This window comes from Gossypium raimondii, chromosome 13, assembly GCF_025698545.1.
Source record: "Gossypium raimondii isolate GPD5lz chromosome 13, ASM2569854v1, whole genome shotgun sequence".
Taxonomy (NCBI): domain Eukaryota; kingdom Viridiplantae; phylum Streptophyta; class Magnoliopsida; order Malvales; family Malvaceae; genus Gossypium; species Gossypium raimondii.
The window spans coordinates 10680005-10700783 of record NC_068577.1 but is presented as its reverse complement, the minus strand read 5'-3'; the positions used below and the strand labels follow the sequence as shown (position 1 = coordinate 10700783).

At 31.9% G+C, this 20779-nt stretch overlaps 2 protein-coding genes and 1 long non-coding RNA gene across 3 annotated transcripts; 1 reads left to right on the top strand and 2 right to left on the bottom strand.

The window, feature by feature from the left end:
* Positions 1–323: 323 nt before the first annotated feature.
* Positions 324–1764, bottom strand: LOC105783878 (AP2/ERF and B3 domain-containing transcription repressor RAV2). Its single transcript, XM_012609573.2, has one exon. It carries the CDS (start codon positions 1572–1574, stop codon positions 537–539), a length of 1038 nt encoding a protein of 345 aa, XP_012465027.1. The 5' UTR covers positions 1575–1764; the 3' UTR covers positions 324–536.
* Positions 1765–10575: 8811 nt separating this feature from the next.
* LOC105783879 (uncharacterized) lies at positions 10576–11476 on the top strand. Its single transcript, XR_001130254.2, has 2 exons — positions 10576–10734; positions 10995–11476. It is a non-coding gene; the product is annotated as an uncharacterized LOC105783879 (long non-coding RNA).
* Positions 11477–17356: 5880 nt separating this feature from the next.
* Positions 17357–18073, bottom strand: LOC128036124 (uncharacterized mitochondrial protein AtMg00810-like). The gene is made up of 2 exons (XM_052626999.1): positions 17833–18073; positions 17357–17715 (listed from the first exon to the last, which is right to left on the bottom strand). Exons 1-2 carry the CDS (start codon positions 18071–18073, stop codon positions 17357–17359), a joined length of 600 nt encoding a protein of 199 aa, XP_052482959.1.
* Between the last annotated feature and the right edge of the window lie 2706 nt (positions 18074–20779).

The following is a 20779-nucleotide window of genomic DNA, read 5'->3' as shown; positions in this document are numbered from 1 at the left end:
TTTGTTTCATACCAATATTAATAGTGTAAATCTTCCGAATATTCTTAATTTGAGTGCATGCATCATGCATGCTTTTGTTATACGTACAACTCATCAAATTAATAATTATCAAGGGAACATAAATAATGTCATGGTCATGTGGATATCTAAGTGATTAATTAGTATGATATTGTGAAATGGATTTGGAAATACATGCATGAACCATTTTCAGTATTGGAATGAATCAAAAACAAGATTTAGGAAGCGAATCCTTCTTCTTTCAACACTCCTAATATTATGGATTGATAGAAGAGAAAAAGTAGTGATAAAAGAAGCAAATGAGGTGAGTTTTAAGATCATATATTCGAAGTAAAAGAGTTTCAAAGCAAGACAAAACTGATTTAAAGTATTACACCTAATTTCTGCTTTCTGTCTTGAAATATACAATTCAACTTTTACAACTTGCAAGTTGCAACAACACCCACTATTCTTTCCTTTCCTAACCCTCTTTAGCATTAACAAAATTAAACATAAGAAAAAAGGAAAATTAGGTAATGTTACAAAGCATCAATCACTCTTTGTTTCTTGCTGAATTCTAATTCCAACAGCTCCATTTCTCTTGTTCTTTTCCCATTACACCCACCAACACTATCACCTCCACCGCCAGATATATTAAATATGTTGACCCCAAATAGCCTGACAAATGGAACCGGTACGGCGGGGTTCGCCGAACCCGAAACGGATCCGGTTCTTGCCTTGCAGTCAATGTAAAGCTGCTTCTCCGGACCTGTCGATCTCTGAAAGCTAACAATGTCACCGGCGTTAAGGTTCTTCTCCTTAACAAAGCGGCTCCACCCTTTTGTTAGGACATAACTTTGGCTACTGTTCCAATATGAATACCTAAACCTCCAAACTTTTCCTCTCACATCTTCGAAGTTTAACAGAACTTCTTTGGAAAAAGCAGTTCCAGTTTGCAAAGGGAAGTGTTTCTCCGCATGCTGCTTAGGGATTACGAGTCGGTTCAACTTTCCCACATCGCTTGGGGTCACAGCTTTTTCGAAAAGCTGTTCACGCGGTTTCAGCCCAAGGCCAAACGAAAAAGGACCAAATCCGGCGTTGTATTTGACCACACGTTTCCCATTCCCATCCAAGCCATAGCTCCTCCGACTCTGCTCCAGTTCGTCATTGTAGGTATGCTTACGCAACATGTCAACGATTTCAGCCTTGGAACGTGACTCCAAGAAGGCCATTTCCATGTCATCTCCCTCGGTTTTTTCAGCCTGTTTGAAGTTGGTCACGGCATCACGACCCCGAAACCTTCGAGCCGCTATGTCATAGGCTTTAGCAGCCTCGTCTTCTTCATTGAAAGTTCCAAGCCAGACACGCTGGTGTTTCTCGTATATCTGAGCACCCCATCGGCCGTTGGGTTGAGGAACGACGCCTTTGTACTTGGAAGAAGGGAGCTTCCTCGATTCTGCTTCGGTATCCAAAATCACACCGCTGTTTCCACTTCCAACCCGGCAAAGCGGAGACAAAGGTGATACGTTCATGGAATCACTAGTAGTGCTATCGTCTATGCAGCTGCTTCCATCCATTTTTGTTCTCTTTTGGATTGTAAGGTCTTGTTGTTGTGCTAACTTGTAGTTTGTGTTTGTGTGTTTTGTGACTAAGAAAATAGAGGTGTGCGTTGGGATTGTTTGAAGGTTAGATTGGTGACGACTTGCATATATTATATATATATGTGTTGAATGAGATATGGGTAGGAAGATTCATAAAGGAAGAGAAATTGCTAAGGACTAAGGAGGTGGCCTGGAAAAAGAGGAAATGGAGTGAATAGTATTAAGTACGTGAAAGTTGTGGGCTGTGAATGTGAGGTGGGACCTGAACTGAGCAAGTTGATGGGGTTCACATGAGTGTGGACCGTGTCATTAGTTTTAGTTCATCCCCCTTTGCTGACCACCACCATGGCTGATTGCCATTTCCCATTCCCCTTTCTGTGTTAAAAACATTTATTATCTGTAACTAGTAATAATATATACATATAGTTGATAATAAATCATATCTGATACTGTTGTTCTTGATTTGATTCCCTTCAAGCATCTGGCTTGTCTTTTTGGCTATAGGTTCTTCACCATAGTTATCATCTCCTCTTCTCCTTCATGGTTTCTTCATACATGATTTATTATTATTATTAATTCCAACCAAACATTATTGACATTTTGAGCTCCAATCATACAATTGGGGTTTCCCCTTGTTTCTTCTACGTCCCCTTTTCCCCTCCTTGTTCATGCACTACGAATACAAATACGCTAATGCAAAAACAAAATACAACCACATGCACCATCCATATCATATGTACCTCAATTTGCTTAAATCTAAATGTAATGTTTGTCTGTGTACGGATTAGTTCTCGTTGCTTAGGATGAGCAGAAACAGGAGAGGATAGGACCCGCAAGCACTTGCAAGTTGTCTAGGGAAAACCCAGCAGCGGAGCGTCTTTGGTTTTGGTTTTGGTTTTGGGATAGGGTCCTACTTTGACGTTTCACTTGGATTTTGTCTTCAAATTCCTTCTATATTTATGGAGCAATGGATAAATATTTAAAGAGAAGATAAATGACGAGGTTTGGGCGAAGGGAGTGAGGCAAAGTTGGAACAATTCATAATTCAAAAGATAGGAGATAATTTCATTTTAGAATAGATGACTTCGCCAAAGGAGAATAATTAGGTTGACCCATGCTGCAATGAAAATTAGTATAACCTTTTCATCTTGATTTATATTTTATATTCTGACAACCGAATTAAATGAAGCTATATCATCAAAATATCTCAAAGTTAATATATTTTATATAACGAAAAGCAATTTACTCAAAATACAAGGAAAGTCCAACATATACCGAGGCATTAAATTTCCATGCACAAGACACCTTAATTTCACGAGATGCCCATGCATGCATTCATTAATTTTAACATGAACTCAGTACTATCTTGTAAATAAAATTAACCGGAGAAGGTTGAGTTATATTAGTGTAAAATTTAAATTCTATTTATATAATTAATATTTAACGATCTAATTGATATTAATGTATATTATAATTATAAATTTTATAAAAAATTTAACTATAATTGATAACAATCTTTTAAAAATATACTTAAAATTAATGAAGCCTTGACTTAGCAATAAGGTTATAAAGTCTTAGAGCTTTAAGATCTTAGTCTCCGATTGAAGTCTCACTTTGTATAAATTAGATGTGATTTTAATTTAATAATAATTAAGATAAAATTTTAGAACTAAAATTATACTTTGTGAAGCAGTCACATATGAAAAATTATAATTCTTAGAAAATGTAATATTTACATATGCTATCTAAACATAGACACAATAAAATTATAAGAAGAGGAGGGGAGTGGATAGGAGCCCACCAATCCAATCCACGCATCCTTACACAAGTTCTTATCTAGCCTCCTTTTCTGCTTCTGTTTTGCATAATTAAATTACAGTGAACTGAGAATGAAGTTGTCTCCTTCATATTGGCCAAATAATTAAATGTTATTGTGGGGATTAAAAGAGAAAATCCATATCTTAGTGTTGACATGTAATAAGATATGAGAAGAAAATAGGTTCCAAATCAACAAGTCAAATAAAATTTAGGCCGGACGTCGGCTGCCAAATCCTCTTGCGGATAACCATTAAACGAATCCTTCTTACTACTGCCCAATTTGTTGCCTTTTGCGTTGTAATTTAGATGGAAGAAATTTTGTTCTTATTCAGTTATATGACCCCTCATCTTTGTTTCCGACGGTAAAAATCAGATTTCAAAAAACCAGTTAAAATTGAAATTCAATTTTTATTTATTTTTTGTAAATATAACTCTTTTTTCACCTTTTTTTTGGAATTTTTAATTATTTTTATTTTTTAATATATTTTAGCTTAATTTTATAGAACATAAAAGAACATTTAAATTAGGATGTAAATATAGAGGTGAAGCAAGTCAAGTGTTGCCAAATAATATTAAATATTCCAGAGTTGATCCAAAAAAACTCTCCTTTATCATTATACTCCAATAAATTTGAAATAAGGGGTTTATCTTAGAAGAAACATTTTTATCCTCTCTTGTTGGGATTAAATGTAAATTTTGATATTCTAGTGTAGCCTAAAAAGAAAAAGTCTTTCTTTTCGCATAATTATCTGTTGGAAATTCATCCCATCTTCTTCGTTTGCACAAGCCAACAGGTCCAATCTGTCAATGTGAACATACAACGTGGCCCTGTTTCTCCTATGTAAATTTTCATTAAACAATATTTGTACGGATTTCTGATTATAGATATAATAATATGGAGAGAAGGCAAAGTTAATGGTCAAAACTCCATATACATTTTTTCGGTTTCAAAACTTTAAATTTGTATATGGTTTGCAGTTGTCAAGCTGAAATCTGTCCCCAAAAACCAACAACAAAAAGCATGCATACATAAATAAAGAAATTTGTACTTAAAACTGTCATGTTTTTAAAAATAGAATATCACAGTTAGCATTAACGCTGCTTATTTAATTACTTGGGATTAATTAAAGGTTTGCATCCATGGTGATGTCAATGCGATTTTAATGATCTCTCTATTAGGGTTTCCCCACCTTCAAACTTATTCAATTAATGAAGGTAGGCCTCACTTTTCCTTCTTCAATTCCACACCCCATTTTGTTTGCATTGATAAATTTTTTTAATCTTCAATTATTGTATTTTTTATGATTTAAAATAAATAAAACTAAAATATATTTCAATTTCAAAATCTTCATTTCAGGGATAGAATTTCTATTAACTTTATAAATTTTATTTGAATTCCTCATTTTCAAAATTTTATGCAATTTTTATGGAAGAAAATGAAAAACTTTTTTTCAAAAATAAGAAAAGATAATAAACCTAAAATGCATTTAAAACTCATCCAAATGACAAAGAGTAAAGAATAAAGAAAATAGGAGAGAAAAGAGAGCATATTTTATTGATTAATTGGAATGTTTATAATTCTTCTCCAAAGTCTCTATTTATAGGCATAAGAAATATAAATGAAGTGGAGATCTACTTCTAATCACTATTACAATTTAAAGTACATCAAAACTTATCTTGATCTTGATGGACATCTACTTAATAAGATATTCATAACACTTCCCATTAGATGTCCATTGGTAGATAATTTGTCTTGCTAAAACCTTACTAAGATAAAAATCATGTGGGAAAAAAAATTCTTAGTCAAGGAAAAATAGTACACATATCTATAATACACATAATATGATGCCTCCTTAAAAACCTTACTAGGAAAACCCAATGGAACAAAACCTCGGTTAAGGGAAAAAAAAGTACAGTGCATATTTACTCTCCCTCATGAAAACATGACATACTTTCTCATATTCTACGTATTCAATATTGATTACTAGTTTTTCAAATGACCATTTGAAAGTATTTGCTAAGCATTTATATCACCATTCTCTTGAAAGTCATGAGTAAGTGAAAATTTGGGGGAAATATATTTTGATCTCTTCAGAAATTTCAACAATAATCATGGCAAACTTTAATCATGATTTTCCTATAAAAACACAAATAGGTATTTTGGATCATTTTATAATCTTCCTTCAACTACTATTCACTAAATCAAATTTACCACATATGTTCAAATTATTTCAATTCATATAAATGAACAATTTTCCAAGAATTTCAATATGCTTCTACCATTCTAAATCCTTCAAAGATTTTAATATAAACTTTACTATATAGTGATTCATAAAGGTTGTAACAACAACCATTAGATGCAAGTTATATCTTTTATGAATTATCAATTTAATAATATATCTAAAAGTTATTACATCCACCACAAAATAATATTCTATCTTTTCATAATCAATGTCAGGGCTTAGCGAAAAACTTCATATTTTTATTCCGCTTTTGCAAAACTACTCCATTTGTACCCTCATTGGCTTTATACCTTTAGGTATTTGGACTACCGGTCCAAAAACTCCACGAATTTAAGTTGCGTCTTTCTATTTTGACCAATTTATTCCATATCTATATTTATCAATAGATTTATTCAAGATCCTACTTTTATTTCATTATTTCAACAATAATATTGCATGCAAAACCATTGTCGACCACTTTTATTATCAATTCAACATTTTCTTAAATTGACATAACTTATCGAGATCTCTTATTTTCACTATTTTAATCTTCAGTTTCAGGTACCTGAATCTCTTCTGGAGTTTTACTTATTAGTTATGTCTTGGGTCTCTTCTAGAGCACCCACCTTCACTATATGACCATCTAGATTTATTATTTTCTTTTATGAGAATTTTCATATTTGGAACTTATAATGAGTTATCCTTGTTGAACTTTTGGTTCAAATTACTCTCCCGCCTAACTTACTGCAAGTTATTTTTTTTCTCCCCTAATGTCGGAAAACTATCAAATCAAAATAGTAATAACAAATTATGTCATAATTGGATCTCCAATACATCTAAAACATATAATAATACAAGGAAACTCGTAGTTAATATATATTCCCAACTTTCTTTGATTATTCACTCATCTTTGTTGTGGTGGAGCAATTGGAACATATACGCACATATAAAAATTCAAAGATGAGAAATATTTAGCTATTGGCCAAAAATCAATTGTAATGGGGAGTATTTATAACTTATTAACTTGATGCATATAACACGTAAATCAACACAATCTCATGTTGAAATAGGAAGTTTAGTTCTCATAAGTAATGTTTTAGATATTAATCAAATGAGTTCAATCAATAATTTCTCTAAACTATTATGCGCATAAATAACAAAATTTTACAAAAGTTTTTCAAACTCAATCAATAAAAGACTAAGATATAAACTCATCAATATTAGCAAGATGAATTGTCTTAATTGCATGATTTGAAATTAATTATTTAAACAATGAATCTTGCCAACGACAGGTTGCAAGTTGATAACACATATGTGATTATTTTGTAAATGCATCTACCAAAATCATATAATATCAAAATCATCCACATGGTGGATGAATGGGCCCATATTCATTTCAGAAATGTAAGACATTAAATCTTAACTTTATCTAGTGAGTTTCTAAGAATCAATTTTCATTTAGAACAAGCAACAAATGAGAATTCTTTAAATTAAAGAATCTTTTGGTTCTTTAATGAATGCCCATATGAATTCTCAATCAATTTTTGTATCATATATGATCCAGGATGGTCTAACTGGTCATGCCAAGTAGTAAATGCATTTGTATCAGTAAACTTCTGGTTTACTTTAACATGTGTTTCAATTGTACTAAGTTGTAACAAATTGATAATTTTACTATCATTCCTTTTACTTTGTATGCACATATAAGTACTACTGTAACATTTACTACTGGAAATGTCTAAATCAATGTGAAGTCTATAATGCCACTAAGTCAATAAATATAATTTCCAAATAATTATATGCAATATTCGCTATATTCGCTTCAGGGAATATGCCAAAATATTCAAATGTAGGGCATTTGGTCTAGTGGTATGATTCTCGGTTCGGATGCGAGAAGTCCTGAGTTCGATTCAAAATACTTTTAAAACCCTTTTAACAAGAGTTTTGCATAATCAGTTAACTACCAAGAATAATTACCTAGGTCATGTATAGAAACAAGCATATACTAAATATATCAATAAACGTCACATCTCAAACATAAAAAATATGACATAATGAAAAACTAGTAATTTTTTTCATAACCATCATCATAAACATAAATGAAATTTAATTCAAGATCCAACCATTTAAGCTCATAGAACTTTTCATTTACAATTGTTTATGTCATTTCTCTAAATAATTAACAAATCGAATACTATAAAACGTATGAACTACTACCTTTAACAACTCTTTGAACTAAATCAAATATGAATAACCATAAAATCCATTGGTTTGTTAACATAAATTTGCACACTAGATATGTTTTAATCAAATATATTATTTAATTATAAAACCTACTATAGTGACATAAATAAATCATTAATATTCATTTTCATGAACAAATGAGATGCTTAAAACAATATGTAACACATGTAATCAAAACTTAAAAAGAAGACAATCTCAAAATATTTAAATCATTTACCAAGTTGATTTAATGTATAAATATGTACTTTTTTTTGTTCTACGTTAAGTCTTGACAATAAAAAGTAAGGAAATTAAACTTCAGTAGTAGACTTTGAATCCAATCAAAATCTATTAATAGCAAACTTTGAAAGTGAATCTTATTTTCCAAGTGTACAATAGGTACATAACCAATGACTCTTCATAAATAAATTGCCTCTTTTCTTAAAAAGTTCTTGGAAATTCTTGTTCTTTTCTTGCTTTCTTCATTTTTCCATTTTTGGTGGTGAGAAAATTTATTGTGACCATTCCCATTGGCTATTATTGTCGAAACCATTTTTTTTATTTGAAAATGGGAATCGACTTTTAAAAATAAAAATGGAGTCACCACCAATCCTTTTTCGAGGTGTGATCGGGTCACCTTAAAATTTTAATAAAACATTTTGACTTACTAAAATAACGATTTTGGTCTTCAAATTTTGAGAAAACAAGTCCGGGAGTCGATTACGCGCGAGGAAGAGTTAGCACCCTCGTAACGTCCAAAATTGGTACCGAATTGATTGTTTAATGTCTTAGTGTTGAAAATTTGAAAAGATTTTAAAATACGATCCTTTGAAAAGAAAATTTGAATAAAACGAATTGGATGATAAGACACACTCATTTCAAAGAAATAAATTGTCACATTCAGTGAGTTAGAGTGCAACATTTTTAATCTTCAAAATTAAGTTTATCTTTTAACTTTTAAAACTTGTGCATTTTGAGAAGGATATTTGGTTATTTGGGTCAAACGAAAACCAGAATCCAGTAAGTTAGGGTTCAATTTCTCAAAATTCCTAAACACCGAATATTGCCTTAATTTTAAAAATCCTTAATTCGAGGTAGCAAAATGTCATATCTAGTGAGTTAGGATTCAACATTTTGAAATCCCGAAAATCTTTATTTTGAAATTGTATGGTTTTATTGCAAAATAAATACTTGCCTATCTAAATTCATTGAAAAGAATTGAAGCCCAATAAGTTAGGGCACAATCCTCTCAATAATCGTGAACATCGAGCATTTTTGAAAATTTACGGAATAGAATGATTTTAGTGCTCTAATGAAACACAATTTTTAAAACAAATGTAGTATGATTGAATAGTAATGTATAATGTAAAAGATATAATTTGTAATCTAAATGCACACTAAAGGATAATAAACAAGCAATAGATAAATTCAAACAAGAATAACAACAATATTTTAATCACGTTATGCAAATATCAATATTAATATTCAAAACTAAATAAATCTATCATCAATTTTAAAAGATACACCAAGATATTAAAAAAAGAAATAAAAAATCAATATGTCCTGTATAAAAGTTTTAAAATAAATTACATACGCGAATTCAAAATAGACTCAAAATAGAATTAAAATAACCATTGAGTAATTGAATTTGAAATAAATTTGAAGCAAATAACATACATATATTAGTTTCATATATTCAAATAAAAACATAATAATAATACATATATACTAATAAAAAATGAGGTAGGAAATGTATATAAGTAAGTTTTTTAAAAGAAATAAATTACATATTAATAAAATTGGTTTAGAATAAACATATAAACATATTTTCAAAAACTTAAAATTAATAGTTATAATAGTATCAAAACCCTAAATATATATACCTTAATAATAAGTAATTTTATAAGTTATATATATATATATATATATATATACGAATAATAGTATTATATAAAATATATTATCATGTAAATATTTAATATATAAGAATATTCAAAAGGTGAATTTTAAAATAGAATAAAAATAAAACATCAAAAATATATAAATTATATCAAATTTTCATAAAATATATATATTAATAAATGATGAATTAAATAATAATATGTAAAGTTTGAAAAGCAAAGTATATAATGGATTTAAAAATTAATGTATGATAAATTTAAAACAATTTTAATTTGAAATATTAAAGTAACACTAAAATAAGTAATAAATATGTCAAAGTAAGAACTAATTTAATTTAAAATTAAGTTAATAAAAGCTTAGTTAAAATTGAAACAATTTTTTTTAAAAATAAAACAAAATAAAATAAAATAATGGAACGAAAATTAAATTGAAATTAAAACAAAATTAAAATATGCAGCAAATATAAAAATAAAAGAAAGATTAAATTTGTACTCGATTAAAAACCGAGGGACTAAAACAGAAAATAAACACATAAATCCAAGGATTCAAATCTGATTGATGAAAACGACGCCGTTTGTCTGTGGATCGAAATGGAAACAGAATAAAATATGCGGTACAATTTAAAAACCTTGAAGAAGAACTGATTTGAAATAAAATCCAATGTGGAGGGACCAATTGCGAAATAAACCTTTGCACAAAAACGCGCGGATCCTTCCCTCGGGTCGGGTCACCGCGCGAGTACCAACTTCATACGACGCCGTTTTGAGGCCACTGTGATCGGCCTCAAACGACGTCGTTTCTAACTAAATATAAAGGCCTAAACAAACCCTAATTTAAAACAGACTAATCACATTTTTTTTAAAAACCTAAAGTAAAGAAATCATCCGCGCCGCTCTGTAGACCGTCTGTTTAGAACCCCGAACACTCGCCTGGCTCCGATTGCGACAGAGTAAACGACGTTCAGGTAACAGGTAAACTCCTAGCTTTCTACCTTCTCGTTTTTATTTTATTTAGCACACAACTAATGAATAAAAGAGAAAAGAAAGAAATCTGAAATCACCTTCAAAAAATATATTTTTTGCTTCGATTTCTCTGAATATTTTTCGATTTTTTTGTATTCAATCTGCATGTACGTAATCCTTTTTACAGATTCGAAAATAGCTTTATATAGCCGTGCAAAATTTACGGAAACTATTTTCCTATTTTCTTTTTTTTTCTACTGCTATTCTAGCGTTTTCTTTTCATTTGCTGCTGTTTGTTGCTCTGCTGGCGTCGTTCGTGGTTTGTTGCAAGTAAAGCCTGGAAGAAAGACGCGCATGGCGCGTGCAGAGGGCGATAACTGCTGGCACACGCGCGCGGAAGGGCCTGGTGGTTGCAGTGCTGGCTGGGGCTGAATGTTGTTAGGGTTTGGTTCTATTTTTTGGTGTAATAAGCTTAGGGTTAGTGGTTTGGGTCATTATAGTTGGGTCAAATCGGGTTAGTTTTGGGTAGTTTAAAATGTTTTGGGCTATGTATTTGGGTATGGGTTTTAGGCTAATACTGGACTACTATTATTTTTATTTTATTCTGGTTTATTATTGATTAGGCCCAGGTTTTATTGGATTTGTAATTGTATTTGGTTTTTTAGTGTTTGGGCCAGGCAAAATTTGGGTATTACAATTATTATAGTCCAATTTACTACATCAACGTCAAAGATTATATCTTTCGAATTTATTACATATTGTTACATTCTCTTCAGGAAATGGTTAGGTTTAGTGATTAAAATTTTTTGTTCAATCATAAGTAAATATTTTTCATGATATTGCTATCGTAGGAGCACATTTGAATCATGAAAAGTTGAATAAGTTCTCTTTTGCAAGGTTTTCATCAGTAATATTTTTTCACGTAATTTTAACTGAGAACTTATTCTGAATACTGTAGAGTTATACTCACAGTTTTAAAAAAACTTGCAACTTTAAATGCATCCAACCATAACGAGCTTTAGATAGATTTACCATATTCTGTTGCTCATAAGTAGATATTTCACAATCAAATATTTCGCTTCCAACCCCTTAACAGGGATGATGACAAAAGAAGATCACAAAGATAGTCATGATCAATTCAATTTATAATAAGAGTAATAAATATAAATCAATAACCCAATCTGTAACATCCCAAAAATCGAGTTAGAAGAAATTGAGTTTTTAAACAAAAAGTGGTCATCCTTCGATTTGAGTTTAGACTTTGGAAATTTTTTACAAGGAAATTGATTTGGTTTAGTGGTTAAGTGTTCTGGGTATATGTGTAAGGTTCTGGGTTCGAATCCTGTTTCTGGAAATTTTGTTATTTTCCTTAAACTCTTACCTTTGAACGTTGGTTTATAAGTTAAACTCACTCAATTGATGTCAAGAATAATGTATACTCTTTGGTCTTGTTTTCGAATCCCGACGAAAGTAATTGAGAATGTTTTATTTTTGTATTTCGTTGTGTGATAGTTAGTTTCAGTTGGTTATTTAAAACCTTCCAGAAACCTCCGATAAGGTTTTTATTTTTGTCATTTCTTTTTCCTGCCATGTTTTTTTGTCATTCCTTTTCCATTATTTAGTTTCTTCGTTTTGGTTTCTTCCTTTCAAAGTGACCTTCCTTTTTGTTACATTACATTGTGTTGATCCTGTACGGGATCTGACTTCTCCTTCTAGTTTAATTCGTCGGCCAGTAAGCTCAATTTAAAGTTTTGGTGTCGAAAGTTCTTCAATGTAACTTCGATTTTGGAATGTTAGTTTTAGCGATTTGACTGCGAGTTAACCGTTTTTGGGCAATTACTTGTTGTTTAAGGACGGGAACTCATCCTTGTTGTTTCTGCTTCAAACCCATTATCAGGTGGGTACCAAAAAACCCTTTTATTCGAATTTTAATTGTTGAAAAATGGGACTGTCGATGCCACACGGCCGTGTGATAGCCGTGTAAGCCACACAGCTGTGTGGCAAGCTGTGTAACTTACTGTTCACAAAAATTGAAGGCACACGAGTGTATGCCCAGACCGTGTGTGTGGTTATGAATTGTGTAGGGTTCACAGAGGCCAGTGACATGGGTGTGTGTCCAGGGCGTGTGAAACCACATGGGCATGTGAAGCAATATTTGGAATTTTTCGTTCAGGCTACAAGCGTCATTTGAAACGAATGCAGGCCTACTGTAGGGTCCGTACGATCTGAATTAGACTACATAACTTGATATCTGATGATCTAATGGTCTAATGATAAACAACTTGGGAACGGTACGTATGTCCGCTATGTTGAACCTAAGTACATAGGAACTGTCAAAACATAGTTTGCTATTGTATAATGTATGCGAATTATTCAGTACGGTCTGTATTCTATTAAGTTTGCTGGTACGCCTCTGCGTTACTCTTTTGATAAAGAATATATGATATCTAAATATGTTAGATTGATTGTTACTGATTTTGACTCATAACCGTACATGTGACTTCATGGCAAATCTGATATAATATGTTGAGGTTTGATAAGTCTGTCTTACAAAACATGAACTCTCATGTCTACTCTTTTTTCTCCTAGTACTAATTGTATACAATTCTGATATCCTCTATGACACAAACATTCAAGATGGTTGGGATCAAATAGTTGTACGTAACGTATAACCCCCTTCTTTTCAGAGAGATGGGAAAGGAAATCTTTGACTACACATATAATACAACTTACATAATGTATTAATAATTTTGCCTATATTGGTTATCAGATGAAATTAACTTTGCATGTTGGATATTACCATGCCATCTGATGTTAATATCTTTATCTTTTGTTCTTTTTCCAAGTCTTCACTGTAGAGTATTCTCTAATATGCAAAATTTCATTTTACAAGAAACTTTATAAAGCATTCTCTATATTAGGTATAGTTTTTAGTTATAGTATGTATTTAATATTTAAAGATAAAGATATACACTGATTCTATATGTAAAAGTAGGTTTCTCAAATTCCCAATGAAAAAGAGACATTTTATGGAGCATTGGACAAATGGGTAGCTTGGGAGACTGAGTTTCCATTGATTGCAGTTGCAAAAACTTTACAAATTTTCAAGAAGAGGAGCCAATGGTTGCGTGTTATTCAAGTATATTCAGTCTATTGGTATTCTTCCTTTGTTTTTTCCAACTTCTAAAATACATTCATTGATGCAAGAAAGCTTTATATGTTGAATAATTTCTCATTAATATATATTATATTAAAATAGCCTTGTATTAACATATTTGATTCTATAGAATACTCTCAATCAAGATTTTAAAGGAACTTTAATGCTATTTTTGTGAATAGATACTTTCAAACAAGACTCTTTGTGAAGTTTGGCACAGGTAAAAATGAAGTTGCATGAGAATCTATATTATTTATTTTTACTTTTACATGAGATTCTTATATTATACACGTCTATCAACATAAATAAATTAATGAAAATATGTCAAAAAAATATATACAACATAACAATTTCATTAGTTCTTTTGTTGTATTTCAACATCTGCCTATGAGTAAAAATATTTGAGATAAGATATTGTTTAAATTACTCTTTTAAATTATTCTTTAATTAACATATAGATTATGGCATATATGCTAAATTATTTATTTCCTAATGATATTCTAGCACATTAAATATGCATTATATTTTAAAAATAATAAAGTAAGTTATATATTATTTTTTGTAATATTATATAATATTATTTTATTAATTCATACTTTAATAATTATTTTATTAAGAATATTATTAAATTATATATTATTATTGTTAAATTATATTTAGTAATAAAATTATTAAAATAGGATTAAATTATGTATTATTGCTTTTATTAAATTATATTTAATAATAATCCTATTAAAATTTAATAACAATAATCATCCTTCTAAAAAAATTTCTACTAAGGTACTCTGGTTTTTTCAGCTTCTTTTCTTATGCTATTACAATTCTATTCCATTCAACCAAACACAAGAATACTATTATAGTTCTATTCCATTCCATTCAACCAAACAATTAAGGGCTTGTCTAGTAGTGCTTAAAAAAACCACTTCTGGCTCCAAAAACACTTTTGGAAGAAAAGCTATGCTAAACAAACTGCTTTTAGCTGAAATTTTTGGCTTTTTAGAAGCACTTTCAAAAGCACTTCTAAAAAGAAGAAGCTAAAATTTTTAATTTTTCCTCTTCCAAAAACACTTTTGGTGCTTAATTACTTTTTCACCCCTCCAATAACATAGTAATTTTCCTTTTTTTTCTTGGTACTTAATTACAAATGTGTTAAAATCATTAATTAAAAATAAAAAAAATATTTTTCAAAATACTAATTAAAAATATTTAATGGTTATATTTGAATATTTAAAATATAGTTTATATATTCTAATTAAATTTTATAAATAATTAATATTTATTGCTTAAAAGTAGGGGTGAGCAAAACTCGATTCGACTCGAAAAAATCGAAAAAAAATTCGAATTTCGAGTTAAACGAATCGAGTTATTCGAGTTATTCGAATCAACTCGAATTTTTTTTTCGATTTTCGAGTTCGAATCGAGTTGAGTTTTCGAATTCGAATAACTCGAATAATTCGAATAATTCGAATATCAAACTATAATATTTTACATTTTTACCCTAAACTCCCAAACTTTTTTACTTTTCCCTCAAAACTTTTACTCCTTCCCACTTTCCTCCCAAAACTTTTACTCCCCTCCCAACCCCCCAATCTACCCAAAATCCATTTCCCACCAAAATTTTACTCTTCCATTTACTTTTTCTCAAAATTTTACTCCCCAAAACCCTCACAACCTTTTATTTTCCCCCAAAATTTTTACTCCCTCCCACTTTTCCCCTAAAACTTTTATTCTCTTCCCATCCCACCTCCCACCTCCCATCTACCCCAAACCCTCCCCCCTCTAATTCTTTTTTTTTTAATATTTTCCCTCCAAAATTTTACTCCTCCTATTTACTTTCCCTCATACTTTTATTCCCCAAAACTTTTTATTTTCCCCCTAAACTTTTACTTCTCACCCTTTACTCTCAAATAAAAAATCAAAATTATCCAAAAAAAATCACTAAACATAAATAGTAATAATTTTATTTATATATACTATTTATATTATTAAATTAAATTTCACATTTTATATTATTTATATTATTGAATTATTTAGTCATATTGAATATTTATATTAAAATTGAATTCTTAATTATGCCATAAAATATTCGTGTTAAAAATTTATATTGGTATCAATTTCACATTTTATTTTTAAAATAAATTTTATTAAAAATCATATTTTTATATTTAATATATTTTTAATTTCAAAATACATAGTGACAAGAATCAAGATAATTGAAACAACTAAGCAAACAAATAAGCTAACCAGTATATAAAAAATTAATAAATAAATTATAAGGTGATGAAAGTTAATAAAAAATTTGATTAAGGTGGACAAGTTTTATTACGATGGGTGACAACGGTTACAAGGACCCAAAATTATTTTTTAAAATTTAACTCGAACAAATATATTCGATTCGATTTGATTCGAATTCCATCTCACTCGACTCGATTCAAGAAAATTTCAAATAAAGTTAGGATGATAAAATGAGATTCGAAAACTCGATTAACTCGAAAATTTTCGATTCGATTCGATTCGATTCGATTCGATTCGATCGAATGCTCACCCCTACTTAAAAGTATTTAAAATTTATATTTCATATATTAAAATATTAACAATAAGTTATAATATTTTTTATATTCTTACTAAAATATAATAATATTAACTAATTTAAATATTATTTAAATGCATATTTGTTAATTGATAATAACATGTCTAAAATGAATATTTTATTTCTCAAAAGTACTTTTTGACAGCAATGCTAAACTTTTAAACCAAACTTTTTAAAAACATTTCTCAAAAATACTTTTTCACAGCACTTTTTAAAAGCATTTTTCAAAAATATTATCAAACTAGCCTTAAATTGTTATTACAGGTCTATTCTATTACAGCTCAATTTCATTACAATTTTATTCCATTGCAGCTTTATTCCATTACAATAAACCAAACGTGGTACAAGATTTTGCCAATGCTTTTCTAAAATCTTGATGTGAGGTTTAAATCTCACCATGCCTAAATATAATGTGTAAATTCTTTTTCAAATTATTTAATTATTTTCTTATTTAAGGATTCAATAATAGTTATTAATAATTCTAAACTATGTATAAAAAGATATAAGTCAACTTAATACTTCTTTTAAATATTCAGTATGAGACTTTCCTTGCTTTTGTATGACATCCCTTCCTATGGAAACCACTCCAAGTTTTCTCCTAAATTTGTCGAATAGCCCTACTGACAAAGGCTTGGTCAAAATATCAGCAATTTGATCCTGTCCAGAGATGTGACCAACTTGCAACGAGCCATTCACCATATTTTCTCTCACAAAAAATAAGTCTAACTCTACGTGTTTGAACTTGGAGTGCATGACAGGATTGTTTGCTACAGTAATGGCAGCAGAACTATCGCACCAAACCAGTGTCTTACTTTGAATTGAAACACCTATTCTATCAACATAGACCGAATCCACTCTATTTCCGCAGTGACATTAGCCAAGCTTCAATATTCGGCCTCTGCTGTGGATCTCAAAACCACTTGTTGCTTCTTGGAACTCCAAGAAATCGAATTCCCACCAAGAAAGACACAAAAGCCAGAAGTAGATCGGCGGTCATCAATGTCTGAACCCCAACTCTCATCAAAATAGCCTTCGAGAAGAAGTTTTGAATTACGAGTATACTCTAGTGTCCTTTGTAGGTATCTTGAAATCTGTTTGACAACCTTGAAATGTGTATCTAAAGGCTTGTGCATATACTGACATACCTTGTTGACCGAGAAGGCAATATTTGGCCTTATTATGACTACATATTGTAAGGCACCCACAATTCTTCTCAACAAACGTTCATCCTCTATTGGGTTTCCTTCATAGACAGACAGTCAGCATGTGCTTACCATTGGAGTAGGAGAAGCTTTGGACATTTCCATAGAAGCCCGTTGAAGTAGCTCCAAAATATACTTTTTTTGGCTTAACAAAGTACCATGCGGAGTGTGTGTTACCTTGATTCCAAGAAAATAGTTCAAGTGGCCCAAGTCTTTCAAGGAAAAATGAACATCAAGATCCTTGACAAAACTATCAATAGCAAGAGAGTTGGTGCCAGTGACTATTATATCATCAACATATACGAGGACATAGAGAAAATGAGGCCCTTCTTGCTGAATGAAGAGAGAATTATCATCCTTAGATGCAACAAATTCAACAGCCATCAAGAACTCTCGCATCTTATGAAACCATGCACGAGGAGCCTGTTTAAGGCCATAAAGGGCCTTTCACAGCTTGCAAACAAGTGGACGACCATTAGCTGAGTGTTGCTCAAACCCTGGTGGTTGGGTCATGTAGATCTCTTCATGCAAATCCCCATTCAAAAATGCGTTGTTAATGTCTACTTGTCTGAGAGGCCACCCTCGAGACACAGCAAGAGAAAAAATTACCCTGATCGTTGTTGGCTTGATCATTGGGCTTAAAGTTTCTAAGAAATCAATACCTTCTTCTTGTAAGTAACCTTTGACAACTAATCGGCCCTTGTAACTAGCTACGGACCCATCGGCATGTCGTTTGACCTTGAAAATCCATTTGCACCCAACAGCTCGACGTCCTTCAGGTAACGGTACAAGGTCCCATATTTTATTTGCTAATAAAACTTGATATTCAGCTTGGGAAGCTGCAGTCCATGAAGGACTTTTAAAAGTCTCAATGATAGTAGCTGGTTCCTTCTCTTCCACGATGGTGGAAAAAAATTTGGTTTAAAGATGCCATTCTTCGACTGAGTTCACATGGGATGTCTGTTAACAGGAGGGGGCATCTGTTCAACAGGAGGAGACAATCGTGCATGAATAGTTGGAGTACTGGATGTTGGTGAGTTGACCACAAGAAAGGAACCCCTTGGTGAAGACATGGGACTAAAAGAACATTGAATCTCTGGAGGCTGTGTTAAAGTCGAAATAGGAAGAGCTCTAGGTGAACACGATGATCTAGAAACCAATGGACTATTCGAGTCAACTATAGGGATAGGGGATTATTGATGACAAAATCTGGCATTAGTCTCGACTTTTGATGGAGCAAAACCACTTTGAAATGGAAACAGTGTCTCATTGAACAACACATGTCGTGAAACAAACACTCGGCCATCTGTACCAAGGCACTTGTAACCCTTCTGGTTAGAACTAAATCTAATAAAAACACACTGTTGAGATTAGAACTTGAGCTTATGTTGTTGGAACGATCTTAAGTATGGAAAGCAAGCACTCTCAAATACTTTCAGCTGAGAATAATCAGGTTGAGCCTTAAAGAGTTTCTCATAAGGGGTTTGATGTTGCAAAACATGTGTTGGCAACCTGTTGATAAGGTGAACTGTATGAGAGAAGGTAGACGACCAGTGTACCAAAGGCATTGAAGCTCGAGCTAGTAACGTGAGTCCCATATCAACTACATGACGATGTCTTCGTTCAGCTACCCCGTTCTGTTCTAATGTGTAAGGACATGTTATTCGATGTTGAATTCTCAGCTGAGAGAGAGTATTAGACAATAACTGAAACTCACCCCCATCTGTCTGCAGCATTTTGATGGATGTTCCAAATTGGACTTGCACCATCTTGTGAAAATGAAGAAAGCATCGAAACACTTCTGTCTTTGATTTGAGAAAATACAACCAAGTAAATCGACCATACATATCTACAAAAGACACATAGTAAGAAAATCCATTTGAAGGCACATGGGAGGATCCCCAAACATCTGATGCTACTAGCTCAAACGGAAATGAATACATTGTTTGTGAGGTACTGAAGGGCAGTTTGTGAGATTTTCCCAACTTACAAGGTGTACACGCAAACTGTAAGTTGCTATGTTTGAAAGAAACACTACAAGACTTCAAAACACGAGCAAGTATATTAGGACAAGGGTGTCCAAGTCTGTCATGCCAGATTTCAACAGAGGAAGGAGTCTGAATATTGCACAGGCTAGGAGACCCGAGACTTTGAGTAGGATTGGGCCTTTGTGAAGTAGATCGAGAGACGTCAAATCTTACAAGCCATTATGCATGTGGTCGTCTAGTAATATCGTCCCTGTCTGAATTTCCTTCACAAAACATAAAAAAGGATGAAATTCAAAATACACCGCATTATCTCTTGCAAATTGCCCTACAGAGATCAATTTTTTACAAATTGTGGGGACATGTAGGACATTTTTGAGATATAACATCCGAGAACCAGCTACAAAAGTTGAAGAACCAACATTAGGAATGGAAACTAACTCACCATTACCCATGGATCCCTTGCTGGTACCTATGTAAGCAGAAGCATTATGAAGACCATTCATATTCGGGTAATGTGATTAGTTGCACCAGAGTTCAGGTACCACATCTGAGTAGGCAAAGAGGAAGACAGATTTGAAGAAGGCGATGAAGAAGCTGTCATGAAGGACTGTGAACATGCATTATAACAGCTCGAAGAGGAATAATAAGTTGCAGGAGCATCACTGAATTGATGATAATTGACAGATATTGAGGAACTCAAACCAGGGCCAGAAAAGTTCTCATTAAAACGGTGATAACATGTCTGCACCAAATGTCCTATTTTACCACACAACTAACATTGTGGTTTAGACCGAGACCACCCTCGACCCGAGCCACGAGCACGACCACAAGGCCACCCACGACCTTGACCTTTGTATCCACGACTAGAATCACGATTAGAATCTGAACTAGACTTCAAGTTGTTAGAATTACCTTGCTGTGAACTAGAGACCAGGTTGGCTTGCAAAGGTACATCTGTCAATAGATTCAACTGATGCCCTTCACAGTCAAGAAGCATTTCAGTAACAAGATCAAGGCTCAAAGGTGTGGCAGAAGCAAGGACCCGAATGGACTCACATTCGATAGGAAGACCTGCTAGGATAACACTGATCTATTCTTGTTCAGAAACTGGACTCCC